General features: G+C 35.8%; 1 protein-coding gene across 1 annotated transcript in view; it reads left to right on the top strand.

Annotated features, from left to right (window-relative positions):
• The window catches only part of MAP4K5 (mitogen-activated protein kinase kinase kinase kinase 5), a 113,189-nt gene that overhangs the window by 54,669 nt on the left and 32,140 nt on the right, over positions 1-26,380 (top strand). The window contains exons 7-14 of the mRNA XM_052646328.1: positions 897-944; positions 1,330-1,372; positions 1,757-1,829; positions 3,697-3,828; positions 5,762-5,824; positions 7,800-7,881; positions 8,881-8,997; positions 17,099-17,177. Coding sequence (XP_052502288.1) covers positions 897-944; positions 1,330-1,372; positions 1,757-1,829; positions 3,697-3,828; positions 5,762-5,824; positions 7,800-7,881; positions 8,881-8,997; positions 17,099-17,177 — 637 coding nt within the window. The remainder of the gene's footprint in view (positions 1-896; positions 945-1,329; positions 1,373-1,756; positions 1,830-3,696; positions 3,829-5,761; positions 5,825-7,799; positions 7,882-8,880; positions 8,998-17,098; positions 17,178-26,380) is intronic.

Raw genomic sequence — 26,380 nt, 5'->3', positions numbered from 1 at the left:
AAACAAATGGATAAAAGATTTGAACAGATGTTTCAGCAAAAGCTGTATAAATGGCAAATAAGGATATGAGAAATATGCTTGATATCATTAGTTATTAGAAAAATGTGAATTAAAACCACAATGAGATACCACTACATACCAGTTAGAGTGGCTAAAATTAAAAAGACTGACCCTCATAAAGTTGGTGAGTGTGAGTTAATTGGAACTCTCATATACTGCTAGTTTCAATGCAAAATTGTACAGCTGCTTTGGAAAACTGTTTGGCAGTTGCCTAGAAATTTAAACTTGTACCACCATATGACCCAGTCATATCTAAGTTATTTACCCAAGAAGGAAAAATCATACAAATACTTGACATAAATCTTTAGAGTGGGTTTCTATATAATAATCAAAAGCTGGAAACAACTCACAACCCAAATATCTGTCAACAGGTGAATAAATAAATTCTGTAATAAATGTATGGTAGAATGGTCAGTAATAAAAAAATGAAATATTGATAACACACTAACAAGGAATGTCAAATTAATATTGTGAATTAAAGAAGATAAAAGAATATTCTGTATGATTCTATTTACATAAAACTCTAGAAACTTTTAAAATTATAGCGACAGTATATCAGTGTCTATATATGGGAGGAACTTTTGGGAGTGATGAATATGTTCATAATCTTGATTGTGGTGGTGATGTTACAGTAAAGTATTTCTTGTTTTTATCAGAAAATGAATTCAAAAATCTTAAAATTTAGTAAACGTTGATTAGTAAAAAGAAACACATCTAGGTTTTTTCCCCTCAAAAAAAGGACATTCTGGTTTTTCTTATTCAATAAGAATTTAAGTAGAAATTTAGGTGTGAAGTTTGCAGTTTTGCTAATATATACTTTTTTTTTTTAACTTCAGGGTCTTGCCTATTTGCATACTAAAGGCAAAATGCATAGAGATATCAAAGTAAGTCTGTTTAACTTAATTTAAACTCAATATGTTTAATACTGACAGTCACAGGGAACAGATTTGTGGTTTCCAAGGGAAAGGTGGATGGGGGGAGGAAGGACTGGAAGTTTGGGATTCGCAGGTGTAAACTCTTATATATACAGTGGATAAACAATAGGTCCTACTATATAGTACAGTGAGTTCTTGATAAACCATAATGGAAAAGAATATTTTTAAAAATGTCTGTATGTGTGTTATTCAATCACTTTGCTGTATAGCAGAGATTGGTACAACACTGCAAATCAACTGTACATCAATAAAAAATAATAATAAACTGTTTAAATTGATAATTTTATTGAAAGGAATTTTATGATACTAAATAGCATTTGTATTTTTGCTTTAGGGTGCAAATATTTTATTGACAGATCATGGTGATGTAAAATTAGGTATGTTATTTCAAATTCCTAAGAATTATTTTCCAGAAAAACAGCACTGAAATACTAACCTAGTTGTGTTAGAATAAAAGGAATCCAGGTGGATGGTTTTTTCCCAACTTAAGTTACTTGTAATGAAAATTTTTTTAATAACTTTGTTCTTAATAAAGTATGTTTTCATTCTAATAAAATGCCAATAAGTTATTTTCTTATAATGATTGTGTTTTGAACTAAACAGGAAGGGATTTAGGTATTTATATTTATATTCAATTTATATACATTTCTCTAAGTATTGCTATCTGAATTATTAATAATGATGTCTCTGAGGATGAAATTTAGAAATGTTGATGGTTTTATTGAAAACTAAAATTTTCTGTTCTGTTTTTACCCCATCAGCTGACTTTGGTGTAGCTGCAAAAATAACAGCTACTATTGCAAAGAGAAAATCTTTCATTGGCACCCCTTATTGGTAAGATATTATTATGATTGAATTTTGTCCATTTCTTCTCTTTAAGATTAGTGAACAACATTGATGCTTAGTAATACAATTTGTACTTGACTGAAGCTTAGAGACATTCAGGTTCCTTGACACTATCATAGATCTGATGGGTTACAGAACTTTGATACTCATTTTCCATGTCCAGCGTTTCCTGTGTTAAAGTGCCAATAATTCCTGCTGTCCCTGAGATGCTGTGTTGGGAGGTCTCATAGGTGGGAGATTTTCAAAACAAAATTGTGTTATCATCTCATGTCATTTTATTACCCTTTCTTTTGATATTGCATCTGTTTTAATCTAGGATTTCATTTGCATGTTGTTAAAATTCATGCATCCTATCCTACCATTAGTGTTTACCAGCCCTCCTGCTTCTACTACATCGTTCCAATTACTGACAAAATAATCTTTCTAAAACACTGCTTTCATTATATCCTTAAACACACTTAAGTTGAGAAACGCTGTGTCATATAAGTTTCTGTAACCTAAGTGCACATAAAAGTGACTTCTACCTTGTGAATATTCAGTATAAATATAAATTAATTTAAAAATAATAAACACTCAAAAATCCTGAGTAATATCATCTATACTTTAGGTGCCATTTCATATACCACTGACTGGTGGCTCAGATGGTAAAGAATCTGCCTGCAATGCAGGAGACCTGGGTTCGATCCTTGGGTTGTGAAGATTCCCTGGAGGTGGTCATGGCAACCCACTCCAGTATTCTTGCCTGGAGAAACCCCATGGACGGAGGAGCCTGGCAGACTACTGTCCATGAGGTCACAAAGAGTTGTACACGACTGAGTGATTAAGTATGCACAGCAACTCCCAAACAGATAACTCCAAGTCAGCTGCTCAGTTGACCCTCAGTCCTGTATATTTTCAACAGTTGTTTGGTAATGGCACTACTTCAGTATCCACAGAAATTTTATACTCAGTCTCTTCAGTCAGCCCCTTGAGTCTATCCTCCCTGCCACTGCCTTTGAAACATCCTTTTTTTTTCCCCTCATATTTTTCACATAGTCTTCTAATTCATCTTCCTGATTCTGATTTCACTTCCTCTCACACCATCCTTCATGTTGCCATGAGTTTTATATCATAATTAAATTTTCCATTTTCACAGTAAAGTCTAATCTTTCTCATATAATCAGTAGACTGTTCATTATCTAGCCTCTGTCTCTGAGGTTTATTTTCCAAGTACTTTCTAGACCTTTTCAAACTGTGATGAATGACTTTTTTTTTCATATTTTGTCCACCACAGACTGATACTTTTATAAAATAAATTTAAAATAAATTGCTTTAAAAAAATGACCATTTATCTGCATAAGAATACTTACTTTCAGTTTCTGTACATACCGGAGACTGATAGCAAACTGCCTATGGCCCTGTGTCCACCTATAGATCATACGTTGAGTAGCAGTGTCCTGTCACCTCTCTCTGTGTGTTCCGTGCTGGCCTGTTTCCCTGCATTCATACTTGTTTCCTCTGACTAAAATAGTCCAGGTGCCTCAACCCCCCTCAACTCCCTGCTAATTTATTCTGTGAGTCTCACCCCCTTTGGGGAACTTTTCTCTGACCTTCACAGAGATTTAGGTGGTCTTTTTGTTTTCCCATGCTATAAAACAGTATTCACAAGATTTTGAGAACCAAAGTTTTAGAAGTGTGTGTATGTGTGTATATGTGGTCTTTATTAAGTTCTTTTCTGTTAATAGTAAAGTTTCTTCTTTTCTAGTAAATGCCTCTAAGCCTCTTTCCCTCCAAGAAGTCTAGTGAATATAACAAAAGAACAAATTTCATATAATTTTTTAAAAACAGAAATGTTACATTTATTGATTCCTTCTAGGATGGCCCCAGAAGTTGCAGCAGTAGAAAAGAATGGTGGCTACAACCAACTCTGTGATATCTGGGCAGTAGGAATAACAGCAATTGAACTTGGAGAACTTCAACCACCTATGTTTGACCTTCATCCCATGAGGTGTTCTCAGTATTTACAATTATGGAGTTAGTAGTAAGGTCTTCAGGGAGAGTGAAGTACTGACAACTTGGGTATTCTGAGCTCACTCTAAAGTATATCGAAATAATAAAAGTATTCTGAGAGATGTAGGAATAATCTTGTCTAAAACTTGATCTGTTGTTCTTTCTAACACAACACAGAGTCTGTCTGAAACTTTTCCTTAGAACAAATTTCCTTTAATAAACATACTAGGATATAGCAGTTATCATTTTTAAAGTTTTAAGTCTTTTTTTATTCTTCCATTGATTAAAAACATTTCTTTTTTTGTCCTAAGTAGAACTATAAACAAATGATAGAACGCAGATGAGTTTTTTATTTCTGTTCTCATTTGCTTTTGTTTCTTTATACTTCGTCTAGGAATGATGAAGAGGTAGTTGCTTACTATAATCATTTATATTTTAGAGTATATTATCTTAGAAAAAATATTTGAGAGACTGTGAAAGGGTTTTTAGTGTTTTGAAGGAAAAGATAAATTGGGCCAAAATTTAAATTTTTAATGTAAACAGTAAAGGTTAAAAAGAAAATCAGCAGAATAGGGGAAAGTATTCTCCCAATGTATAATATTAATTATTGATATTTATTACATAGGTAACTCATTCAAAGACTCTAAGAGCAAAAGATAAATTGTTTATGAGCAAGTATCAGATACTAGAGAAACATGGTAAACTATTGAACCTCACAAGTACCTAAAGATATATAAGTTAGTTCAGAATGGGAAACACATATGCACCCACGGCTGATTCATGTGAGTGTATGGCAAAAACCACCACATTATTGTAAAGTAATTAGCCTCCAATTAAAATAATAATAATAACACCAAAAAAAAGATATATAAGTTAAAAGATACCTGCTTTTAGCTGGAATGCTGATAAGTACAGACCTTTAGGAAAATAATTTGGATGTTATCTGTTATGAACAGTACAAATGTTGCATTGATTCTACACTTGTGAAAATTATACTTAGGAAATAATTCGGGAAAAGTCTAAGAATCTGCTTCAGGCTTGCAGGGGGAAAATCTAAATGTGCAGTCATAAGAGCAGCTAATACATATATGTAAACCAAAGCAGCATGGGAAATTGATTATCAGGGAAAAAAGCAGAATATAATGTTGCCTATTATAATAATTTAGTAATTGGTTAATATTTAGATAAGGACTGAAAAGAAAAGCAGATTTAAAATAATGTCATAGGGTGAGAGGAATATAGACTTTTTTCTCTTCAATTTTCTTTTATATATGAATCATTTAATTTTTAAAAAGAAAAGATCTTTGGTATTTAATAAAAAAGACTAAGGAGTTTGCTTGAAAACATTGGAGTTTTGTAGGAAATACTGAAATAAAACTTCCTTTTAAAATCCTTCAGTCTTCTACCCCCATAGTCCCTTAAAAAGATTGGTCAAAGGTTAATTCGTGGAGAAGGAAAGTCCTCTTGCAGGTTGATTTCTGTTTCATTGAAAAGGGGAAACACAGAAGTGGATATAATTTGCCTATTCACCCAAAATAATTGTAGAGGCTAAACATGCAACCTAATCTTAGAGTAGTATATCATCTCCGTGTGTTAACACAATGATACACAATTATATAGACTTATGCTTAAGATATAATACTAGTTATATATGTAACAGTATGGTAGTAAAAACCTTCTCAAATGTTTAGTTGCTTTGCCTTGTGAATAAGAGCTTGTTGGAAATATAAATATCTTCTCTAGGGCCAGGAGAAATTTTCCATAAGGTATCCAAAATATAAACCATTAATTTCCATATTCCATATCAGTTAAATCTTGAGTACCCACTTACATAATAATCTTGCATAAATTCATTGCAGAATTGATTCTGATTATTGAATGTAATAATAAAAGTGTTTTGTATTGCTCTTTAACGGAAATGTTTATTCCAGGGCCCTCTTCTTAATGTCAAAAAGCAATTTTCAACCTCCAAAACTAAAGGACAAAACAAAATGGTGAGTTATAGATATGTAGATTTATAGAATTTTATGGCTGAAAGAGACAGAGGTTTAATTCCCTTATTTTAAAGATGGTAAAGCTGAAGCTCAGAGCATTAAACAGTTTCCCTAACGTTACCTATCTAATTTATTTGCAGAGCTGTGGCAAGGATCTAGGTTTATTTCCTGGTCAGTATTCCGTTATAATGTACTGCTTTGGCAGCTTAAATAGGAGATGTGGTGAGGGAATGATCTAAAATGAACACATTAGGATTTTGGAGACTCATTTTGCCTATATTCCTTTACTTCCACTAATTACATGTTGACTTTCATGAGAAGTAATAGGACATGGTTTCCCAAATACAGTGACAATTAAAATCAATCATCATTGGCTTTTCTCTACCTATTTTCCCTAACATTCAAACAGTTATTACTCATTTGCATCCTAATGTTTTCTCATACAAAGTAAAACAACTTGCCTATTCTTAAAGTCCATAAGGATGTCTTCAATTAAATGATAAAAATTGAAAATTATTTTTCTGGTAATGTCTTCCCATACATTTATAAGAGAAACTTATTGTACGAATAAAAGTTTCCAAATTCTTAAATTTAGCAATTCTTTATCTTCTTGGGAGATATGTGAGCCCCTGGAATTCTTTACATGTATTCATTTTCTTCTGGAGAGACAATCCATGTATTATTTCAGATTCTAAAAGGCCTGTCCCCAAAAAAGTTTTAAACTGCTTTTTTAATGTTTCGTTGGCCTGCCTGTGCATAGTATTATTTAGGAGCCAAGCTATGCTGGGGATAGTACCAGGAATGAAAGGCAAATCACACTGTAGAAGTTAAGGAGTTTATATCCTACTGCTAGCTGTATTCCTTTGTATTGACACTGTTTTGTTTTGTTTTGTTTTCTCTTGTTCCTTGTAAACCTAAGTTCCTAAGCAACTAGAATTGGAGGACTTTATGGCAGGAATGACTGAATATTCGTTCAAGGATGAATGACTGTTAGCTAAAATAGCTACATTCATAGTGAGATTCCAGAACAGTTATTACCATTGAAGTACCTTTGCCAGTCTTAGGTACTTTCTCACTCCATGATATGAGGGCCACAAACTACTAGTGTAATGTAGTGATTTGATTTCTCTAAAGAGAACTGCTTTGCCATTACTGTCATTAGTAATGACTAAGGTTATTCTTTTTGGTTCTTGCCCAGTCTTTCTTCCTGTGGAATCTTGGCAATGGTACAATACCTCTCTTTGTCATTAATTCATAATCAAAATGCAATTCCTTTAATTAAGTAATTAATTTTTTATTAGTTCATTTTTTGTCCATGCCACACAACTTGCAGGATCTTAGTTCCCCCACCAGGGACCAAACCAAGGCCCATGGCCCTGAAAGTGCCAAGTCCTAGCCACTGTACTGTACTGGCAGGGAATTCCCAGGTTCCTATATATCTTCTTTTCCCCATTTCATCAATACAGGTGGCAGGAAAACTGTTGGTTACTAAGATCACTCCCTCTTCTTTTCCCTTGTTCCTAAGAAATTCAGTGACTTTTTAAAGGTATAAATAGTCTGTTTAATTACCCACCCTACCTTGATGCCAGCTAACAATTTGGGTGTAGCAAAACATTTATATATCATATAAATTAAGCAGTGAGAAAAGGTCATTTTGATTCCTAAGTGGTTATAACACAAGGTTATTAACCTTATAGATGACACGCCTACCCATTTCTAGCTTTTAGTGTACATTTTAGAGGTTATATATATTAGTATTCTGTTCACTAATTGTATTTTACTCAACAGATGAACCTGGTATATTTTCCAAGGAAATACTCTGTTTTGGGTTTAGTTTTTTGGTTTACATAGAGCTAAGAGGCCTAAGGAAAAAATCATATGTTTTAGTCTTTCTGACTGCTTGTAAGTTAATTTAGTAACACAAAAGAACTAATATTAGTGAAATATATTTGTACATGTCTCTTTTTATTTGAAGGTCATCAACATTCCATAATTTTGTCAAAATAGCACTAACCAAAAACCCCAAAAAAAGACCAACCGCTGAAAGACTTCTGACTGTAAGTCATTGAATTTATAGGAGTATTTTCTATAGTCATGCATTAGTTAGGCATATCACTGGAACAACAGCATTTAGGGTTTTAATATAAAAGTCTTAGTGATCTCTTACAGCAGGGGTAGGCAGGCATTGTGTAAAGAGCCAGATAGTGTGTATTATAGGCTTTGTGAGACATATAGTCTTGTTGTGTCTCCTCAGTTTTGCCATGGTAGCATAAAAGCAGCCATAGCCAGTACATGAAGGGTATGGCTTTAATACCCAATAAAATTTTATTCACAGAAGGAGGCAGTGCACCAGATTCTGCCCATGGTTTGTAGTTTGCCCACCCCTGCCTTGGAGAAAACTCTTTAAAATGTTGCTTTCATCTAAAATTAATTGATTTTCTCTGTTTTGGTTTCTTGTGTAAATTTATAGAATGCTCCTGTGTATGTATTTATAAAATACTTTTATATTAGGAAAGGTTGATTATAACAATCCAAGAAAACTTTTTTTAAATGTTATAAAATTTAATTATGTCTTTCTATATGAACATAATTTTATTTATTTTTAAATTTATATTTATTTATTTTACTTTAATTGGAGGTTAATTGAGCATAATTTTGTTGAATTAAATATATGTAAGCATAGAATATACATGCTTTTTTCTTATTGTGATATGGACTGTACCACAGTATTTATTTTCATGTGCATAAATGACATGTGTAATAAATGTCATTGTTATAGCCAAGGTTGTAATTTGAGAGCCTAATATAGATTGGTTAACTTTACATAGAGAAATTATTCGTATTATGAACTTACCTCACAATAGTTCTTTAGCTTTATAATATTTAACTATGGATTCTCTCATTAATATTTTTATAATACACTGTAATTCATTAGCACTGGTAGGCTTCCATATGCTTATCTCTGATAGTTACTAAATGGAAAAGAACAAATAACAGTTTCTATAAGCCATAGATATAAATGCATACTCATGAAGTTTTGTTTTATTTTCATTTAGCATACATTTGTAGGGCAGCCAGGTCTCTCTAGGGCCCTGGCAGTTGAACTGTTGGACAAAGTGAATAATCCAGACAACCATGCCCATTACACCGAAGGAGACGATGATGACTTTGAGGTAAAGAATGTTTGCAATCTAATAATTGAAAACAAATGTTTAATGTGGCCTTAGAGTTTGTTTTTTGATTCAGTCTTTTAAGTTAGTTAAAAATAGATTTAGTGACAGAGATTAATTATCAATGAAGACTATACTTGTTCTGCATATAATTACCAATTGATAACTTCTCTTAATCCTAGTTCTGAGAAGGAACTAAGATTATGATTCTTCCTTGCACCATATCATTTTATTTACTTAAGGTTATTAAGTGGTACCTACAACTAGAATCAGATCTGTGCCTTTATCTTCCCAGAAATCCACAAGTGTTTTCTCTTCTCTTTAGACCTCAGCTTCTATTGTGAGAGTTTGATCTTCTCTAAAGAAAAAGGATGTCTATTTCCATGGAAATACAGGTTCTAGGAGTATTGCTTTGGACTAAGAGAATGAAAATTTAGCCAGAGCACTTGTACCATGTCATTTGTCACCAAAAAGATTCCTTAGGAATCCATGTGGTCATTTTTTTAGTTTCTCTGTTTACAGATGATTGGTGGTAGTTTAGTCACTCAGTCGTTTCTGACTCTTGGAACCCCATGAACTGTAGCCCACCAGCTTCTTCTGTCTGTGAGATTTTTCAGGCAAGAATACTGGAGTGGGTTGCCATTTCCTTCCCCAATACAGATCGTTAACAGGATACAAATAATTTTTTTTAATTAAGCTGAAGTTCCCATAGAAGATGTTTTCCAATAAGTATTAAAAATTATTATTTCTTATATAATTACATACAGAGCTATTCATAACTAGCTTTCTTCTCTGAAAATATTGTAGAATTATTTGAATATATTATATTTAACAATGCAACTTCTAAATCAGGAATTAGGGACTTCCTGCCCATTGTCAGATTTATGCCTCTCTCTATATAATACAAATGTATTTATTTACCCGTATCTTTTTCTCCTTTTATATTCTGTTTTATTTCTGTCTCTTCATTCTTTCTTATGCCTTTATTTCCCTTTATACCTCTATCTTCAATTCTGGTAAGACTATAGAACTAAACTTTATGTGTTGTAACTTACTGAAGGAAATTTTCTACTTCATGAACTTAAGTTTTAAATTATTAAGTATCATGATAAATACTAACAATCATTGGGTAGTCTTTCTGCACCAAGTATTAGGCTAAATAATTTCCATGTTAATTCATCTAATACTCAGAGCAGTCCTTTGCAATAGGTACTATTATGATCCCCATTTTACATATAAGAAGAAGGAATACAAGTAATTTCATTTCCCCAAGATCATATGCCTAGCAAGTAGTGGAACCAGGATTTGGATTCAGGCAAACCAACTTTAGAACCTACTCTTAGTTAATACACCATCACTTTTATAAATGGACTCAATAGAAATAGTCATTAAAACAGTCTTTACCAACTAGTCATTTTCTAGTATATAACATAATCTTGTCATGTAGTAAGGTACCCTGTAAATATTTTATTGAATGTTAAATGAACTTTAATATTAAATAACCCAGTCATAAAGATATTTTAAAATTTAAACCATCATTTGCAGACTTGTAATAATTAATTAATTTAATCTCTTAAAAATCAAAATTGTTAAAATTGTTTTTGCTTAAATATAGCATATTACTTGATTCCCCAATTAATGTTTTACTGGTTGTGAAAACAATCAAACTCCACTTTCATTCCCCACAATATTTTGCCAGGTTTCCTAAGTCTATTCTTACTTTGGAATTGTGTATTTCTGTTTAATGATATCACCATGCTTTTTAGTCCTTGAAATGCAAAAGCTTGTTCCAGGTAATTGAAAAAACAACAGTGGATAACACTGACATAATCCCTGTCTTCAGAGAGCTTCCAGAATGGTCTCCCTGGAAATTTAGAAATCACCAGCAAACAGTTTATAAGTGTAATAACTGTTATGGAATGAGAAATGCAGGGTGCTATGCAGGCATATTTTTGAGACAGGAAAGGACCCACTGTGGAAGCAGTATGTAAGCTGAAAATCTGAAGGATTAAATACAGAGATAGTAATTAAGAGACTGATCAGAAGTGTTCTGAACAGAAGGAATAATAGCATGTTTGAAAGCCTAGTGATAAGAGAACATGGTATGCTTTAGGAACTAAAGAAAAGTTAGTCTGTTAGAGCAGAGAAAAAGGAAGAAATTTGGTGGGAGATGAGATTATAAACTAGATATTTCAAGTAAAAAAAAATTGAGAGCTTTAATCTAAGGACAGTGGAAGCCATTAAAGGGTAAGGGAGTGATATAATCAGATATGCCTTTGTTTTTTTTTTAAGATCTCTGACTTTAGACTGATGATTTCGTTCCTCAGGTCCTCTTAAGAGACTTTTGAAGTTATCCAGAATAGAGATACTGATGTTTTATAGTAGGATGATAGGGCAAGGATAGAAAAAAGTGAAGTAATTCAAGAATTATATGAGAGAGTGGTGACCAAATGTAGACTTGAGGGTGGAGCCTGATAAAAGGATTACTCCCAAATTTTTACTTGAACAGCTGAATAGACATAAAAGTGCCACTTGTTGAGATTGAAAGACTAGAGTAAGATCAAATTTGGGAAGAAAGGTGAGTTCAGTTTTATATATGGCAATTTCTATATTGTACAGATTTCCAAGTGGGAGGAAGGCCTAGGACAGCTTCCTGAAATTTCTCCCTTAAATTAAAAAATCTAGTATCCTAAGAGAAATGGCAAAGGAATAATAAAGAACATTAAGAGACAGAAGGAAAGTTTGAGAAAGAATACTGCCTAGAAGTTACATTAAAGAAATCTTTGAAATTTGGTATGTTTGACTACTTTAAAAGGATAATTTAAAAATACTAGAGGTGAAGCCAGATTGGAGTGGTTTGAAAGATAAATTTATTTATGAAATTCAGTTGTGAAAGAGGGGAGTAAGATAGAACAGTAGATGAAAGAAAATGAGTTGATGGTGGGTTTGTCTGTCTTCTCAGTTCAGTTCAGTCGCTCAGTCATGTCCGACTCTTTGCAACACCACGGACTGCAGCACGCCAGGCCTCCCTGTCCATCACCAACTCCTGGGGTTCACTCAAACTCATGTTCATTGAGTCGGTGATGCCATCCAACCATCTCATCCTCTGTCATCCCCTTCTCTTCCCACCTTTAATCTTTCCCAGCATCAGGGTCTTTTCAAACGAGTCAGTTCTTCACATCAGGTGGCCAAAGTATTGGAGTTTCAGCTTCAACCTCAGTCCTTCCAGTGAATATTCAGGGCTGATTTCCTTTAGGATGGACTGGTTGGACCTCCTTGCAGTCCAAGGGACTCTTCTCCAATACCAGGTATTGGAGGTAGGTATTCTTCTCCAATACCACAGTTCAAAAGCATCAATTCTTTGGCTCTCAGCTTTCTTTATAGGCCAACTATCACATCCATACATGACCACTGGAAAAACTGTAGCCTTGACTAGATGGACCTTTGTTGACAAGTAATGTATCTGCTTTTTACTATGCTGTCTAGGTTGGTCATAACTTTTCTTCCAAGGAGTGGGCATCTTTTCATTTCATCACTGCAGTCACCATCTGCAGTGATTTTGGAGCCCAAAAAAATAAAGTCTGACACTGTTTCCACTGTTTCCCCATCTATTTGCCATGAAGTGATGGGAGCAGATGCCATGATCTTTGTTTTCTGAATGTTGAGCTTTAAGCCAACTTTTTCACTGTCCTCTTTCACTTTCATCAAGAGGCTCTTTAGTTCTTCCTCACTTTTTGCCATAAGGGTGGTGTAATCTGCATATCTGAGGTTATTGATATTTCTCCTACCTGTCTTCTACCTCTCTGTTTTTTGGCTATTGATTGATTGTTTTTTATGTGGGGCAAAAAAAGTTTAAACCGGATGTTTACGAAAAGGATCCAATGGTTAGAGATAGAAGAATCTAGAGAGCAAGATGAATAGGCAAAGTTCCTAAAAAGGGAGAAGGTGAGATCTAGACTGTAATGAAGGACTTAATCTAGAAGAAACACTTCTTGAAAGGCTTTCTTGGGAAGTGTTGTCTAGAGAGTAGAGTAGGAAGCCCTTGAGCTTACCTCCTCCCATTCTTGAGCTCCCCTCCTCCAGTGGGTACACCAGTTGCAAGTATCTATGCGAATGACCTGAAGACGAGCAGAAAAGATTTTCTACAACTGAAGATATGAAAAACGAAGTACAGTGAGATGGGTAGGAGAGGCAGAGACATAATATAGTCAAGACCCACCTCCCTCGATAGGCAGCCCACAAACAGGAGGATAATTACGTTTGCAGAATTCTCCCGAAGGAGTGAAGCACCAAAACCTGTATTGGGCTCCCCATCTGGGGTGTCCTGCACAGGGAAGATGGGCCCCCCAAAAATCTGGCTTTGAAGGTCATCCTTCAGAGGACTTGTGTGCAGGAGAGCTAGAGGACTGTAGGAAACAGAGACTCTTCTGTTACAGGGCATGTGTAAAATCTCACATGCACAGAGTCAGTAATTTGAAAGGAACCCACCTGCAGATCTTGGAGAAACTCTTGGAGCGGCAGGAGACAACTAGTAGTCCCCCTGAAGAATCAGATGCCGGCGACAGCTGAATGTAGGAGTTTTTTCTACCGCTAGGACACTGATGCTGACAAGCATCATTGTGGAGCCCTCCCTCTACCCTACTAGTGCTGGAGGCTTACCCACCCACTGGAAGACTGGCACCAACCCCCAGCTTCCCTGTCTCCATAGCTAGCCACCCTTGAACCTGGCCCTGCCATCAGTAGAGCAGCACAAGCTCTGGGACCCTGCACCAGGAAGGTCATAGCAGCTGACTGGGCCAGGGCCCAGGCCTACCTGCCAGCACACCCAGTGGTCACCCTTGCCACAATAGAAGGGCCCAAACAGGCCGTATACAGGGCATGCTTAGAGTATATAGCTCTGCTGTCCAGAGGGGTGTGCTGCTGGGTTCCATAAGATATCTCTTACATAACGCCACTCCTCCCAAATTCAAGAAACGTAGCCAATCTACTTAACACTTAGAAATAAACACAGAGAACTAGGCAAATAGAAACAGAAGACTATGGTCCAAACAAAGGAACAAGACAACCTCAGAAGAAGAATTAAACAAAGAAAAGATACACAATCTGCCCGTTAAAGAGTTTCAGGTAATAATCATAAAGATACTCAATGAACGCAAGAGAGAAATGGAAGAACATAGTAAGAATGTTAACAAAGAATTAGAAAATATAAGGGGGGACCAAATAGAGCTGAAGAATACAATACCTAAAATTAAAACTACGCTAGGAAGAAATAATAGCAGATTTGGTTATATGGAACAGGTCAGTAAACTAGAAGAGAGAATAGTGGAAATCACCTAAGCTGAAGAGGAAAAAGAGAAGAGAGGTTTTTTTCTTAATGAGGGTGGTTTAAGAGACCTTTGAAACAATATCACGTATACTAACATTCACAGTCTAGGGATCCTAGAAGAAAAAAAAGAGAAAGGGCCAGCATATGGAAGCAACCTCAGTGTCCACTGATGGACTAATGGATAAAAAGGATATATATATATATTCAGTGGAATATTACTTTGTTGTTGCTATTTAGTCACTAAGTTGTATCCAACTCTTTTGCAGCCCCATGGACTGTATCCCATCAGGCTCTTCTGTCTAAAGGATTTCCCAGGCAAGAATACTAGATTGGGTTGCCATTTCCTTCTCCAGAGTTTCCCTGGTGGCTCAGATGGTAAGGAATCCATATGCATTATGGGAGACCTGGGTTTGATCCCTGGGTTGGGAAGATCCCCTGGAGAGGGAAATGGCTACCCACTTCAGTATTCTGGCCAGGAGAATTCCATGGACTGTATAGAATCTGTAAAGAGTTGGACACAACTGGGAAGCTTTCACTTTGCTTCTCCAGGGGATCTTGCCAACCCAGAGATCAAATCCACATCTCCTGCATTTGCAGGCGGATTCTTTACCACTGATTCACCAGGGAAGCCCTGGAATATTACTCACATGTTAAACATAAAATCTTCCCATTTTTGACACCATGGATGGCTCTAGAAGCTATTATGCTAATGAAATAAGTCAGAGAAAGGCGGATACCACATGATCTCACTTAGATGTGGATCTAAGAAGCAAAACAAAATGAAAGCGGACTCAGATACAGAGAAGAAACAAATGTTTGCCAGAAGGGAGGCTTCAGAATGTGGACAAAATAGGTGAAGGGGATTAAGATGTACAAATACCCAGTTATATAATAAATATATATATTAGGGTTATTTTACACAGCATAAAACATCCGGTCAATAACATTAATTTTGTATGGGAACAGATGGTTACTACACTTATAATGGTGATTACTTCTTAAAGTATACAAATGTCAAAAAATTCTCTAGTACATCAGAAGCTAACATAGTATTGTGCATTAATTAATATTTCAACTTAAAAAAAGAAAAGAAATACTAATTTCTCTTCTCCAGGGGATCTTCCCAACCCAGGGATCGAACCCAGGTCTCCCACATTGCAGGTGGATTCTTTACCAGCTGAGCCACCAGGGAAGCCCATTGAGGAGAATGGATGGGTTAAATGACTAGAGAAATGTTTTGGGGCAACACTGAAGCCTCAGAAAAGATGAATTGTCAATGTGCAGTTTTCCTCCAGCAGTCATTGGTACCCCAGATATAAACCAGTTAAGTCCCTTCAGGCTTGTCATTTTGGTATACCAGTGTAGAAGAGGATGGCAGGGAGTGAGAATCAAATTTAGGATATATGCAAGAGATCACTTGAAATTATGGACCACTACATCTAACGTGGATAGGAAGAAAAGTGAAGATAGAAGAAATGCATAAGGAGAATGAGAAAGTAATGGATTGATGGACTTGAGATTTGGTGTGAACATTTAAAAATTATTGGAGTAATGAGAGAGTAAGCTCAAAGGATGAGAAGTTTGGAGTATGATGTGAATTCATATATCAGACCGGATGACAGATTCCAGGATATGATCTTAATAGTATAGAGTCCATTGAAGTGTGGTAGAATGTCTTGAGAGATAAGGTCAGTAAACGCTATTCCAGCGCAATGGGCTTTTGAGTCCTTTGGTATGATAGTGGGTCTTAAAGTAGAGAAAAAGACATGACCATTGTCTGAATCATTAGTGAATGAGAGTGAGTCATCAGAAATTTAATAGATAGGGGTTGAACTGAACGCATTGTTTCAAAATATCAGGAGCTTATTCAAAAGGGTGGAATAGTAAGCTTTCTCACTTGGTTTACTACAAATCAGTCCCTCTCCATACAATCTTTCTCCTGTCCATACCCTTTTACGTACTTAATCAAGTTACTCTTAAAGCTGACTCTTGTAATAGCATTCCCTTTCTGTAAATCTCCAAAAAATTCTTTTACCAAGAAAATAAAATTGAGAGCTGTAGCCTGACATTCAGAACCTTTCATGATCTGGCTTATCCTCCCTCAAATGTCTTTCCAGCTTGTCATCTCCTCTTAATGTTCACCACATTCAAATAATAACCAGCTTCAATCCCCCTAAACACTCCACAATTTCCTTTTTTTTCTTGCATTACTTTGTTCATATTGTTTGTGCTGTCTGAAATGCTTTTCCCACCTTGCTGCACATTCAATGCCTGCTTGTCCTTCAAGGCCTCACATTAGATTACAACTCTGTCATGAAGAATTTCTTTACCCCTTCCAATGGCAGTCATCTCTCCTTCCCCTGGGCATTAATAGTGATTTTAATGAATGCCACTTATTCTTTTCTAGTGTTTTAAGTATTTGTGTATGTTGTCTTGCTAGACTATAAGCTCTTTTTTTTTTAATAAGCTCTTTTTAGATAAAATTTGCATCTGATTTTCCTTGCGTCTCTTCAGTATATATATATACATATATATATATATATATATATATATATATATATGTACCCTATAGGGTATACAGTATAAATGTGTGTGGAATAAATGAATTAACTTTTAAGTATCTCATTCATTTTTTAAAAAATTTATCCTTCAATTCACTTTATTAGTAGGTAGTCATGTCTATCAGTAAATAAGAATTTAATTAAAAAGAGAAAGTTTGACCTTCTAACTTTGTCACAGAAATTATTTTAAGTGTATATATTATGTTTATATTCACAGCCCCATGCAGTCATTCGTCATACCATTAGATCTACAAACAGGAATGCCAGAGCTGAACGGACAGCTTCAGAAATCAATTGTATGTGTTTGGTATACATTTTCAATTGGTGGTTTTGGAGGGTTGAGCTGGGTGTTCTTGTGGGATATTTTTTAATAATAAAATCTCAGGCCATCTGTGGGTATATACATACAAAAACAGGATACCTCTGAAATAAACGTTGCTTTTCTGGTTGTAATGAAATTCCCTTGGTTTACAGTTAAATCGTTTTTACTTTCTAATTATAAACGTAATACATGTTCACTGCAGAAAATTTGCAAAAAGAAGAAAGTAGAAAATTAACATTGCCAATAATCACATCACTCAGCACCAGCCCACAGATAATATTTTGCTGAATTTCCTTCAGATTTTTTCACATGTAGTTTTACATGGCTGAGTTTATACTATGCATAAAATTTTGCTTAATATAGTTAGAAGTATTTCCCATATATTAGCCTAGGCTTTGTAACTGTTATATTTAGTGGTTTTATCCTCCTGTATTGAGTTGATGTGTTGTAGTCCCTATTGTTGGATATTTGGGTTGGTTTGGTTTTTTAAGTCAGATTAGCACCAAGGTGGATATTTTCTAAAATGCATATTTAAAAGGAGAAATTGATTTTTATTCAATAAATTAATCATTGACATAAAAATGTTATATTAACAATATTCATCATTTTAGCCACGTTAATTTGGAAGAACAGATTTATAAAGAATTTTTAGGATGAGTATACTGATTTAAGTGCATAATTGTTTCAAAAAGATTTAAAAGTATTTTACATTAAAATAAGCTCTAAATAAAAAATATAAACCATAATGGAGGAAGATAATTAGAATGATTGCAGATGTGTATTTTGTTTTCTTGAAACCAAACATTTCTAGCTTTCTGTATGCAGCTTTGGAAATCTAGGTCAGTGGAGAGTTAGAATGTCCTTCCCATATCTGTTAAATTCAGTCATGCATTTTCATAGTTAAACTCATAATTCAAGATTTTCTGTCTTTGTTAGTCCCAGATTGCTGATACTTTTTTATGCTTTCTTCTTATACTATCCCCAGCAAACTCTCTGGGTTTCAAATACCAAACAGAAAAGCAGCTGTTTATTTTTATATTTTAAAATAAAGCTATTATAAAGCTATTTTCTTTATTTTATACAACTGTATAGTATTCAATTAATGTAGTGTAAATGTATCTTTCCTTGTATAGCTTTTGTTTTCGGTGTCGTTATTTAGTAACGCCTTCCTGATTTTAAGGTTGTAAAAGGATTTTCCTGTTTTGTTTTTTTTTGTTTCATTTTTTATAATATCAATACTTAAATCTTTGATATAAGGTATTATTTGCTAGAGCTGTGAAATATGAATTCAACTTCAGTTTCATTCTAAATATCTACTCATTTGCCTTGATACTGTTTATTAAAAACTTAGGTTTTCACTAATAGGTTTGATATGCCATCTTTATTATATACTAAGTTACCACCTACATTTTAGGGCTTTTTCTGGAAATTCTATTCTCTTGTAATATACTTAGTCCTGTGCCAGTCACATACTTCTGATTATTATGTCTTTATAATACCTGTTAAAATGTATTAGAAATAATCCTCCTCCTATTTTCTCTTACCCCCTCCACACACACACAGACACATTGTTGCAATTCCTTTTTATTATATCTGGCCATTATATTTTCCTCACATAAAACATAAGAATCAGTCTACTGAGTTGAAAAAAAAAAAACCCACCTCTCAGCGTTTTTACTGAGATCTCATAAGTTTGTACACTAACTTTGGGAGAATTGACATCTTTATGATATTCTGTCATCTTAATCAAAATAAGCTTCCTCAGAGAGCTCAAAGCTTAGTTCTTTTATAAGTGTCCAGAATACTAATTCCTTCATGGAATTTGCCCTGTGTGCTGCAGGTACCAAACAGAAGATGGTAGAGTTGAAGGCCATTTTATTGGTCGATCTTTAAATTATCCCAGGTCTTCTTTTGTGTCCATCAGGAGTGTTTCATAGTTTTGTTTTTGTTTAATAGGTTTTATACATACCTTGTTAGTTCTGTTCTTAGTTTTTTGTTTCAGTTTTTTAAATTAAGCTAATAACTTACATACAGTAAAATGCTCAAGTGTACTGCACAATGAATTTTTAAATTTGTATACACTCGTGAAACCACTACCCAGATCAACATTATCAGAATCTCTGAAGGGTTCCTCATGCTCCTTCACAATCAACACCCTCCCGTCTCCCTGTATCCCCCTGCCTTCCCACTGCCCTGGCTAATCACTATACCTATCTCACCACTATAGATTGGTTTTTATGTGGTCTTGATCTTCAGATATATAGGATCAACTAATATACACCTCTTTTGCGTGATGTCTTTTGCTCAGTATTACGTCTGTGAAAGTCAGTCATGTCATGTGTGCCAGTAATAGTTTATTGTTTTCACTGTAATGTAGTATTTCATTGTATGATTTTAGCATAATTTATTCATTCTTCACTTGGCTGGCATTTTATTTGTTTCTAGTTTTGGGCTATTATGATTACTGTAATTATCCTTACTGTGTGTTTTTAGTGGACGTAAATAATGGTTATCAGTTCAGTTCAGTCGCTCAACTCTTTGTGACCCCACGGACTGCAGCACGCCAGGCTTCCCTGTCATCACCAGCTCCTGGAGATTGCTCAAACTAATGTCCGTCGAGTTGGTGATCCCATCCAACCATCTCATCCCCTGTCGTCCTCTTTTCCTCCTGTCTTCAATCTTTCCCAGCCTCAGGGTCCTTTCCAGTGAGTCAGTTCTTCGCATCAGGTGGCCAAAGTATTGGAGTTTCAGCTTCAGCATCAGTCCTTCTAATGAATATTCAGGACTGATTTCTTTTAGGATGGACTGGTTTGATCTCCTTGCAGTCCAAAGGACTCTCAAGAGTCTTCTCCAATACCACAGTTCAAAAACATCAGTTCTTCAGTGCTCAGTTTTCTGACCTTGGCCTAATCTAAGACCACCAGACTATAGTCCAGTAAAGTCAGATTTATTGACTCCTTGCCGTGAGGGAGAACACACACCAGAGGAACCATGGAACATCTCATTAAATAGGAAAAGAAGAATTAGAGAGTTTGGGGGGAAAGTGGAAATTAAATAAAAATTAAGTGAAAACTTAAAGCAAAGTAGGGATGTGTGTGAAAAGATCTATACTGTAAAAATAGATTCAGAAGCCTGTTTCTTTGTAAACTTGAAATGTTGTATTCAGAAACTTCTTTAGTTGATGGTTTGTATCTACACTGGAAATTAAAGCTACTTCTCTCTATCAGTGACTTAAATCTTCCAGGTGAGAGTGGAATGGTTCATTTTAATAAATATGATTTAATAAAACAACGTTTCTGACTGATTTTAGAGACTGGTATTTCTCAATAGGAAAGTATGGGGAATTCAGAGAGGAAATCATCATGTGATGCTTTATTTATGTAGCATATCCTTGGGAGAAACATGGTTTCTTCTTGACTTTGCATTTGGATTTGTGTCTGTTTTCCTAGTCTGATGAGTGGTCAGGCAGATTACTGTCTCATTCTGATCCATATATGGGTGTATGACCTGTATTTTCTGTTTTTTTAAAAAAATTTTTTTTATCTGAAAAGCCACTTTTTGGTTGAATCCAGTTGATACTGAAAGCTCAGCCTCTGTGCACAGGTGCCAAATCAAATCTCAGAGACATTGCTGATAAGATTAGGGTGTGTGCAGGACCTCCACTCCTCTAATTTAGCCTCAAATAATCTTCTTGATTACAAACAAAGATCATGGCATTGGGTGCCATCGCTTCATGGCAAATAGATGGGGAAACAGTGGAAACAGTAGCAGACTTTATTTGGGGCGGGGGGGGCGGGGCTCCAAAATCACTGCAGATGGTGACTGCAGCCATGAAATAAAAAGATGCTTACTCCTTGGAAGAAAAGTTATGACCACCCTAGACAGCATATTAAAAAGCAGAGACATTACTTTGCCAACAAAGGTCCGTCTAGTCAAGATTATGGTTTTTCCAGTGGTCATGCATGGGTGTGAGAATTGGACTACAAAGAAAGCTGAGCACTGAAGAATTGATGCTTTTGAACTGTGGTGTTGGAGAAGACTCTTGAGAGTCCCTTGGACTGAAAGAAGGTCCAACCAGTCCATCTTAAAGGAAATCAGTCCTGAGTATTCATTAGAAGGACTGATGTTGAAGCTGATACACCAATACTTTGGCCACCTGATGCGAAGAGCTGACTCATTTGAAAAGACCCTGATTCTGGGAAAGATTGAAGGCAGGAGGAGAAGGGAACAACAGAGGATGAGATGGTTGGATGGCATCACCGACTCAATGGACATGAGTTTGTGTAAACTCCAGGAGTTGGTGATGGACAGGGAGGCCTGGCGTGCTGCAGTCCATGGGCTTGCAAAGAGTCAGACATGACTAAGTGACTGAAGTGAACAGAACTTTATCTTCTTGATGAACTAATCTGGTTCTGTTAATATACCCTTCTGTGGTGTTTCTCTGCTATGAAGAATGCTGACCTCTTAAAAGACCTTAAAGACTTTGTTATGTGTGTCCCTTGAGGTGGAACCAGGACCCTGCCCCAAGAGCTGCACTATTGTTTCCTGGCTATCCCCCTCCCCCACCTTTACATCCCTTGCCTTCCCAGGTTGAATCTGCCCTTTGGAACTCTGGGAAGGTGGGGGATGCTGAGTTAAAGGAGATGGGAGACAGAAAGGCTTCTGTGCCCAGGATCCCTGTAGGGTCCTGCTTGGTTTCACAGTTACATAGGAAACCAACTAATTACAAAAAATTGGCACCAAAGGGGATTTGAGAGGTATCAATAAAGAAAATGACTGCCCAACTATTGGTTTAAGTGTATGATTTTAGATGACTCACAAGTAAATTTTAGCCAGGTATTTGGACTCATAACAAGGGCTGAGGCTACACAGAGCAGTATTAAGAGTAAAGACTCTACAGAGGTAACAAGTAGTCTGTCCACAATCCAGAACCTCCGACTGGCAAGGAGGAAGAAGAAACTGTAGCTAAAGAGCTATATAGTATGCACATTAAAGTATGAAAATCAGAGTCTTCTGTCATCTTGTTCCACTGGACTTGGACAAATGATTCTTTTCATATTGTTATCAGCTTGATTCAACAGATTTGTGTAGAAATTGCCTTCTTGCAGTCATCTACTTCTGACGATTATCATCTGCAGTTTGAGATTTCCTACTGAGACCATCTTGTGTTGATTTAAATTGGCCCATGTCTCTGTAATTAAGACAAATTAATACAAGCATCATTGCTCTGTTTTACCATTATATTAATTATTAACATTACCTGGCAAGATTCTATTTATTGAGTTTAGAGAGAAGTTTCCCAGAAGATAGTTTCTGAGTTCTAAATCATGAAAAGATTATTTCAGAGGAAACACTGCTTGGATATGTTTGAATATAAAACTGTGTAGTGTACAAGTCTCAGCTATATTAGTCTGTGATATTGTAGAAACTGGAGTTGGGGGCAGTATTCTTCGATGTATAAGATACTCAGTTTTGGGTTTATTGAGAGAGAGTTAATGGGCCCCTGAGGAAATTGACCTCACTTTCATTCAAGCCAAACAAACAAAACCCATTTTAGGCTAAGGAGGGCTAAGAATTTCTAAAAGTTTATCCAAGTTAAGTTTGAAAATTCCATTTGTCCTTCTTATTTTACATGAAGACTAACAATGATAAAGGTGATAGAGATTTTGAGGAAGATTTGTTGTCTCACAAACCTCCTTAGTAATAGTTATAGACAATTGAGTGTTTACTAGAGAAGTAATTAGAATTTTCCCAGGTAGGAAACACAAACTCAAGCAACATTTTTTGGCCATTGTTAAGGTTGAGCCTTTTTAAACAACCTTTGAGCCATTCTAGAAATAGATATACAATAACCAAAGCAAAAAGCCTTTGTTGTCAGGAAAACTAGTTTTGAAAAATTATCTGAAGAATAGCATACCCATGTGTTCCTCAACATTGGCATTTGTTAAGCTGCAGGTTGCAACGCAGTCCATGACATCAATTCAGATTTTTTCCTAAGGCACAAAATAGAAAGTATTCAACTGCATCGGTTGGATTAATAGATACTATACTATGAAACTTTTGTGGAATTTGTTTGTTGTTTTCTTAGCAATTTGACAGTGTCAACTACACATTGAGGGTTTGAATCCCTTTGTGGTTGCCATAACTGTTGACTTTAAAAAAAAATGCACAACATGAGAGTTGAGTTTTATTTGGGGTAAAATGAGGACTGCAGCCTAGGAGACAGCACCTCAAATAACTCTTGAGAAACTGCTCCAAAAGAGTTATGGGGGAAGGACAGTATATTTATCATTTTGGTAAAGGGGGCATACATGCAGTCAAGCACATAGATTTTGCTGGTCTCATGAAGCTTCTGTTATTCATAAGAAACAGTCATCACCATGAAGGATTTTAGTGCTTTTCTAGGTATGAGGAGATAGAAGAATTGGGCTTTTGAAAATCAGCTTTTAAAAATACCTGTCTGATGACTTGTCCTCCCAGCCCGCTACCCCTACCCCGAGCACAGGGTGCTTCATTTCTGCTCTCCACGTTGAACTCCATCAGGGGGTGTGCCAGGTCAGCAGCTGCAGCAGCGCATGATTTAACCCTTGTAGAGACAGATGTGTGTGTTAGTCACTCAGTTGTGTCTGCCTCTGCAACTCCATGGACTGTATGTAGCCTACCAGAGTTTCTGTCCATGAAATTCTCCAGGCAAGAATCCTGTAGTGGGCTGCCATTTCCTTCTCCAGGGCATCTTCCTGACTCAGGAATGGCAAGTGCCAATTTGTAGTTGAAAACTGTGATGTGCCTAGATGAATTTTTGTTTTTATTTATTTGGTGTTAACTGAGTTTCTTAGATCTGTAAGTTGGTATATTTTATCAGATGTATTAAATTTGGGGCCATTATTTCTTCAGTTTTTCTGCCCTAGATTCTCTCTTCTGCTTTTGGGACTCCAATTACATGTTAGACCACTTGATGTTGCTTCACAGGTCACTGAGGCTCTGTTCTCCCTGCCCACTATAAACATACCTAAGGTGTTTTTGTTCTCTACTTCAGTTTAGTTTCTGTTGCCCAGATTTTAAGTTCATTGATCTTTTTTCTGTGGTATTCTGTCTGTTATTTAAGCCTATCAGTGAATTTTATTTCGTATATTGTGTTTTCTGGATCTAGACTTTCATTGATGTAGATAGATTGATAGAAAAATAGATAAATAGATGGATAGATAGACGGATGATACATCCATGTATACATATATATATATATATATATAGTTTTTATCTCTCTACTGAGAATTTCCATCTGTTTACTTATTGTGTCCATCTTTGCTAATTTCAGCAGCTGTGTCACCTCTGAGTCTGTATCTGTTTTTTAAACTGGTTATGATTTTTTTTTTTCTACTTATTCTGTAGTCATTTTTTATTGTATCTTGGATGTTGTAATACAACATTAAATGTCTGGATTTTGACCTCTTTTATTTTAAAGAGTGTCTGAAGCATAAATTAGCTGGTAGGTCATCTCAGTCCTTTCAAGGCCTGTCTTAGATTTTACTACAATATTCAGCAGTTTCTCCTCTGGGTGGAAATTCATTTCTTTCCTTTTACTGTGTGATCACTAAAACTTGCATTTAGCTCACAGCACTGTGTTAGCTGTTTTCTGACCTACCTTGCCAGAGTATTGCTTTGCTTGTGGGCAACTTAGTATGCAACCAAAGATTTCTCTAAGGAGACCTCTTGGTATATTTTTAGAGTTCCTTCTTTGTTCAGTTTTCTCATTTCTGGTATTCTGCCTTTCAAATTCCCACTGAGTGAGAAGCCCCAAACTACTCCTTTCCTGTGACCAGTGAAACTGTCTTTGGGTTCTGTTTTCTTAGAAAGTGAAAGTGTTAGTTGCTCAGTTGTGTCCGACTCTCTGGGACCCCACGGACTGTAGCTCACCAGGCTCCTCACTCCATGGAATTCTCCAGGCAACAATACTGGAGTGGGTAGCCATTCCCTTCTCCAGGGGATCTTCCTGACTTAGGGATTGAACCCGGGTCTCCTGAATTGCAGGAGGATTCTTTACTGTCTGAGCCACCAGGGAACCCCTCAACTATAGATATAATTTACCCTTCTGCTATAAACTACTAATTACTAACATGTAATACAAATATGTGTGTGCATACAAGGTATATGAAGCAATTATTTTGAAGCAATAGATTACCAGACATCACAGGTTTATAATCTTTGATAGATGGTAGTAAGATCCTTACTCACCCTGGCTTTATAGGGGTAAAGAATCTGCCTGCAATGTGGGAGACTAGGTTCAATCCCTGGCTTGGGAAGATCCCTTGGAGAAGGGAATGGATACCCACTCCAGTATTCTTGCCTGGGGAATCCCATGGACTGAGGAGCCTGGCAGGCTGTGATAGCTTATGGGGTTGCAAAGAGTCAGACATGAATGACTAACACTTATGCCTATAGTAACATCTTTTGGAGATAAATGAGGATATATCATAGAAGCCCTCCCCATCTTTGTATTTTATAAGCCAAACACACAGCCAAAGGTACTGCTAGGATTTTTGTTAAAGTGAAACAAAACAACTTGGAGTCTATTTTTTGAAATTAATTTATTTATTTATTTTAATCGGAGGATAATTTCTTTACAATATTGTGGTGGTTTTTTACATCAACATGAATCACCCATGGGTGCACATGTGTCTTCCCATCCTGAACCTCCCTTCCTACCTTCCTCCCCTCTGAGTTGTCCCAGAGAACTGGCTTTGAGTGCCCTGCTTCATGCATCAAAGCAGGTCATCTGTTTTACATATGGTAATATACATGTTTCAATGCTATTCACTCAAATCAGCCCACCCTCCCCTTCTCCCACATAGACCAAAGGTCTGTGTTTTACATCTGTGTCTCTTTTGCTCCCTTGCATATAGGATTGTTGTTACTGTCTTTCTAAATTCAATGTATATTTGTTTATATACTGTATTGGTGTTTCTCTTTCTGACTTACTTCACTCTGTACAATAGGCTCCCCACCTCATTAGAACTGTGGAGTCTATTCTAAGCAGAACAATGATATTGGAGATTCTAGCATTCTTTGCCATAAGTCGTGGTTGTAGTAATTTTAGACTTGTCATAAGGAATTTGATTTTTTTTTTTTAAGGAATACTTTTCACATGATAAAGTAAAACATCTTAAATGTTTATGTTAT

The sequence above is a fragment of the Budorcas taxicolor genome, chromosome 10, assembly GCF_023091745.1.
Source record: "Budorcas taxicolor isolate Tak-1 chromosome 10, Takin1.1, whole genome shotgun sequence".
Taxonomy (NCBI): Eukaryota; Metazoa; Chordata; class Mammalia; order Artiodactyla; family Bovidae; genus Budorcas; species Budorcas taxicolor.
Note: the sequence above shows the minus strand (reverse complement) of the source record. Positions and strands in the feature narration are given on the sequence as shown.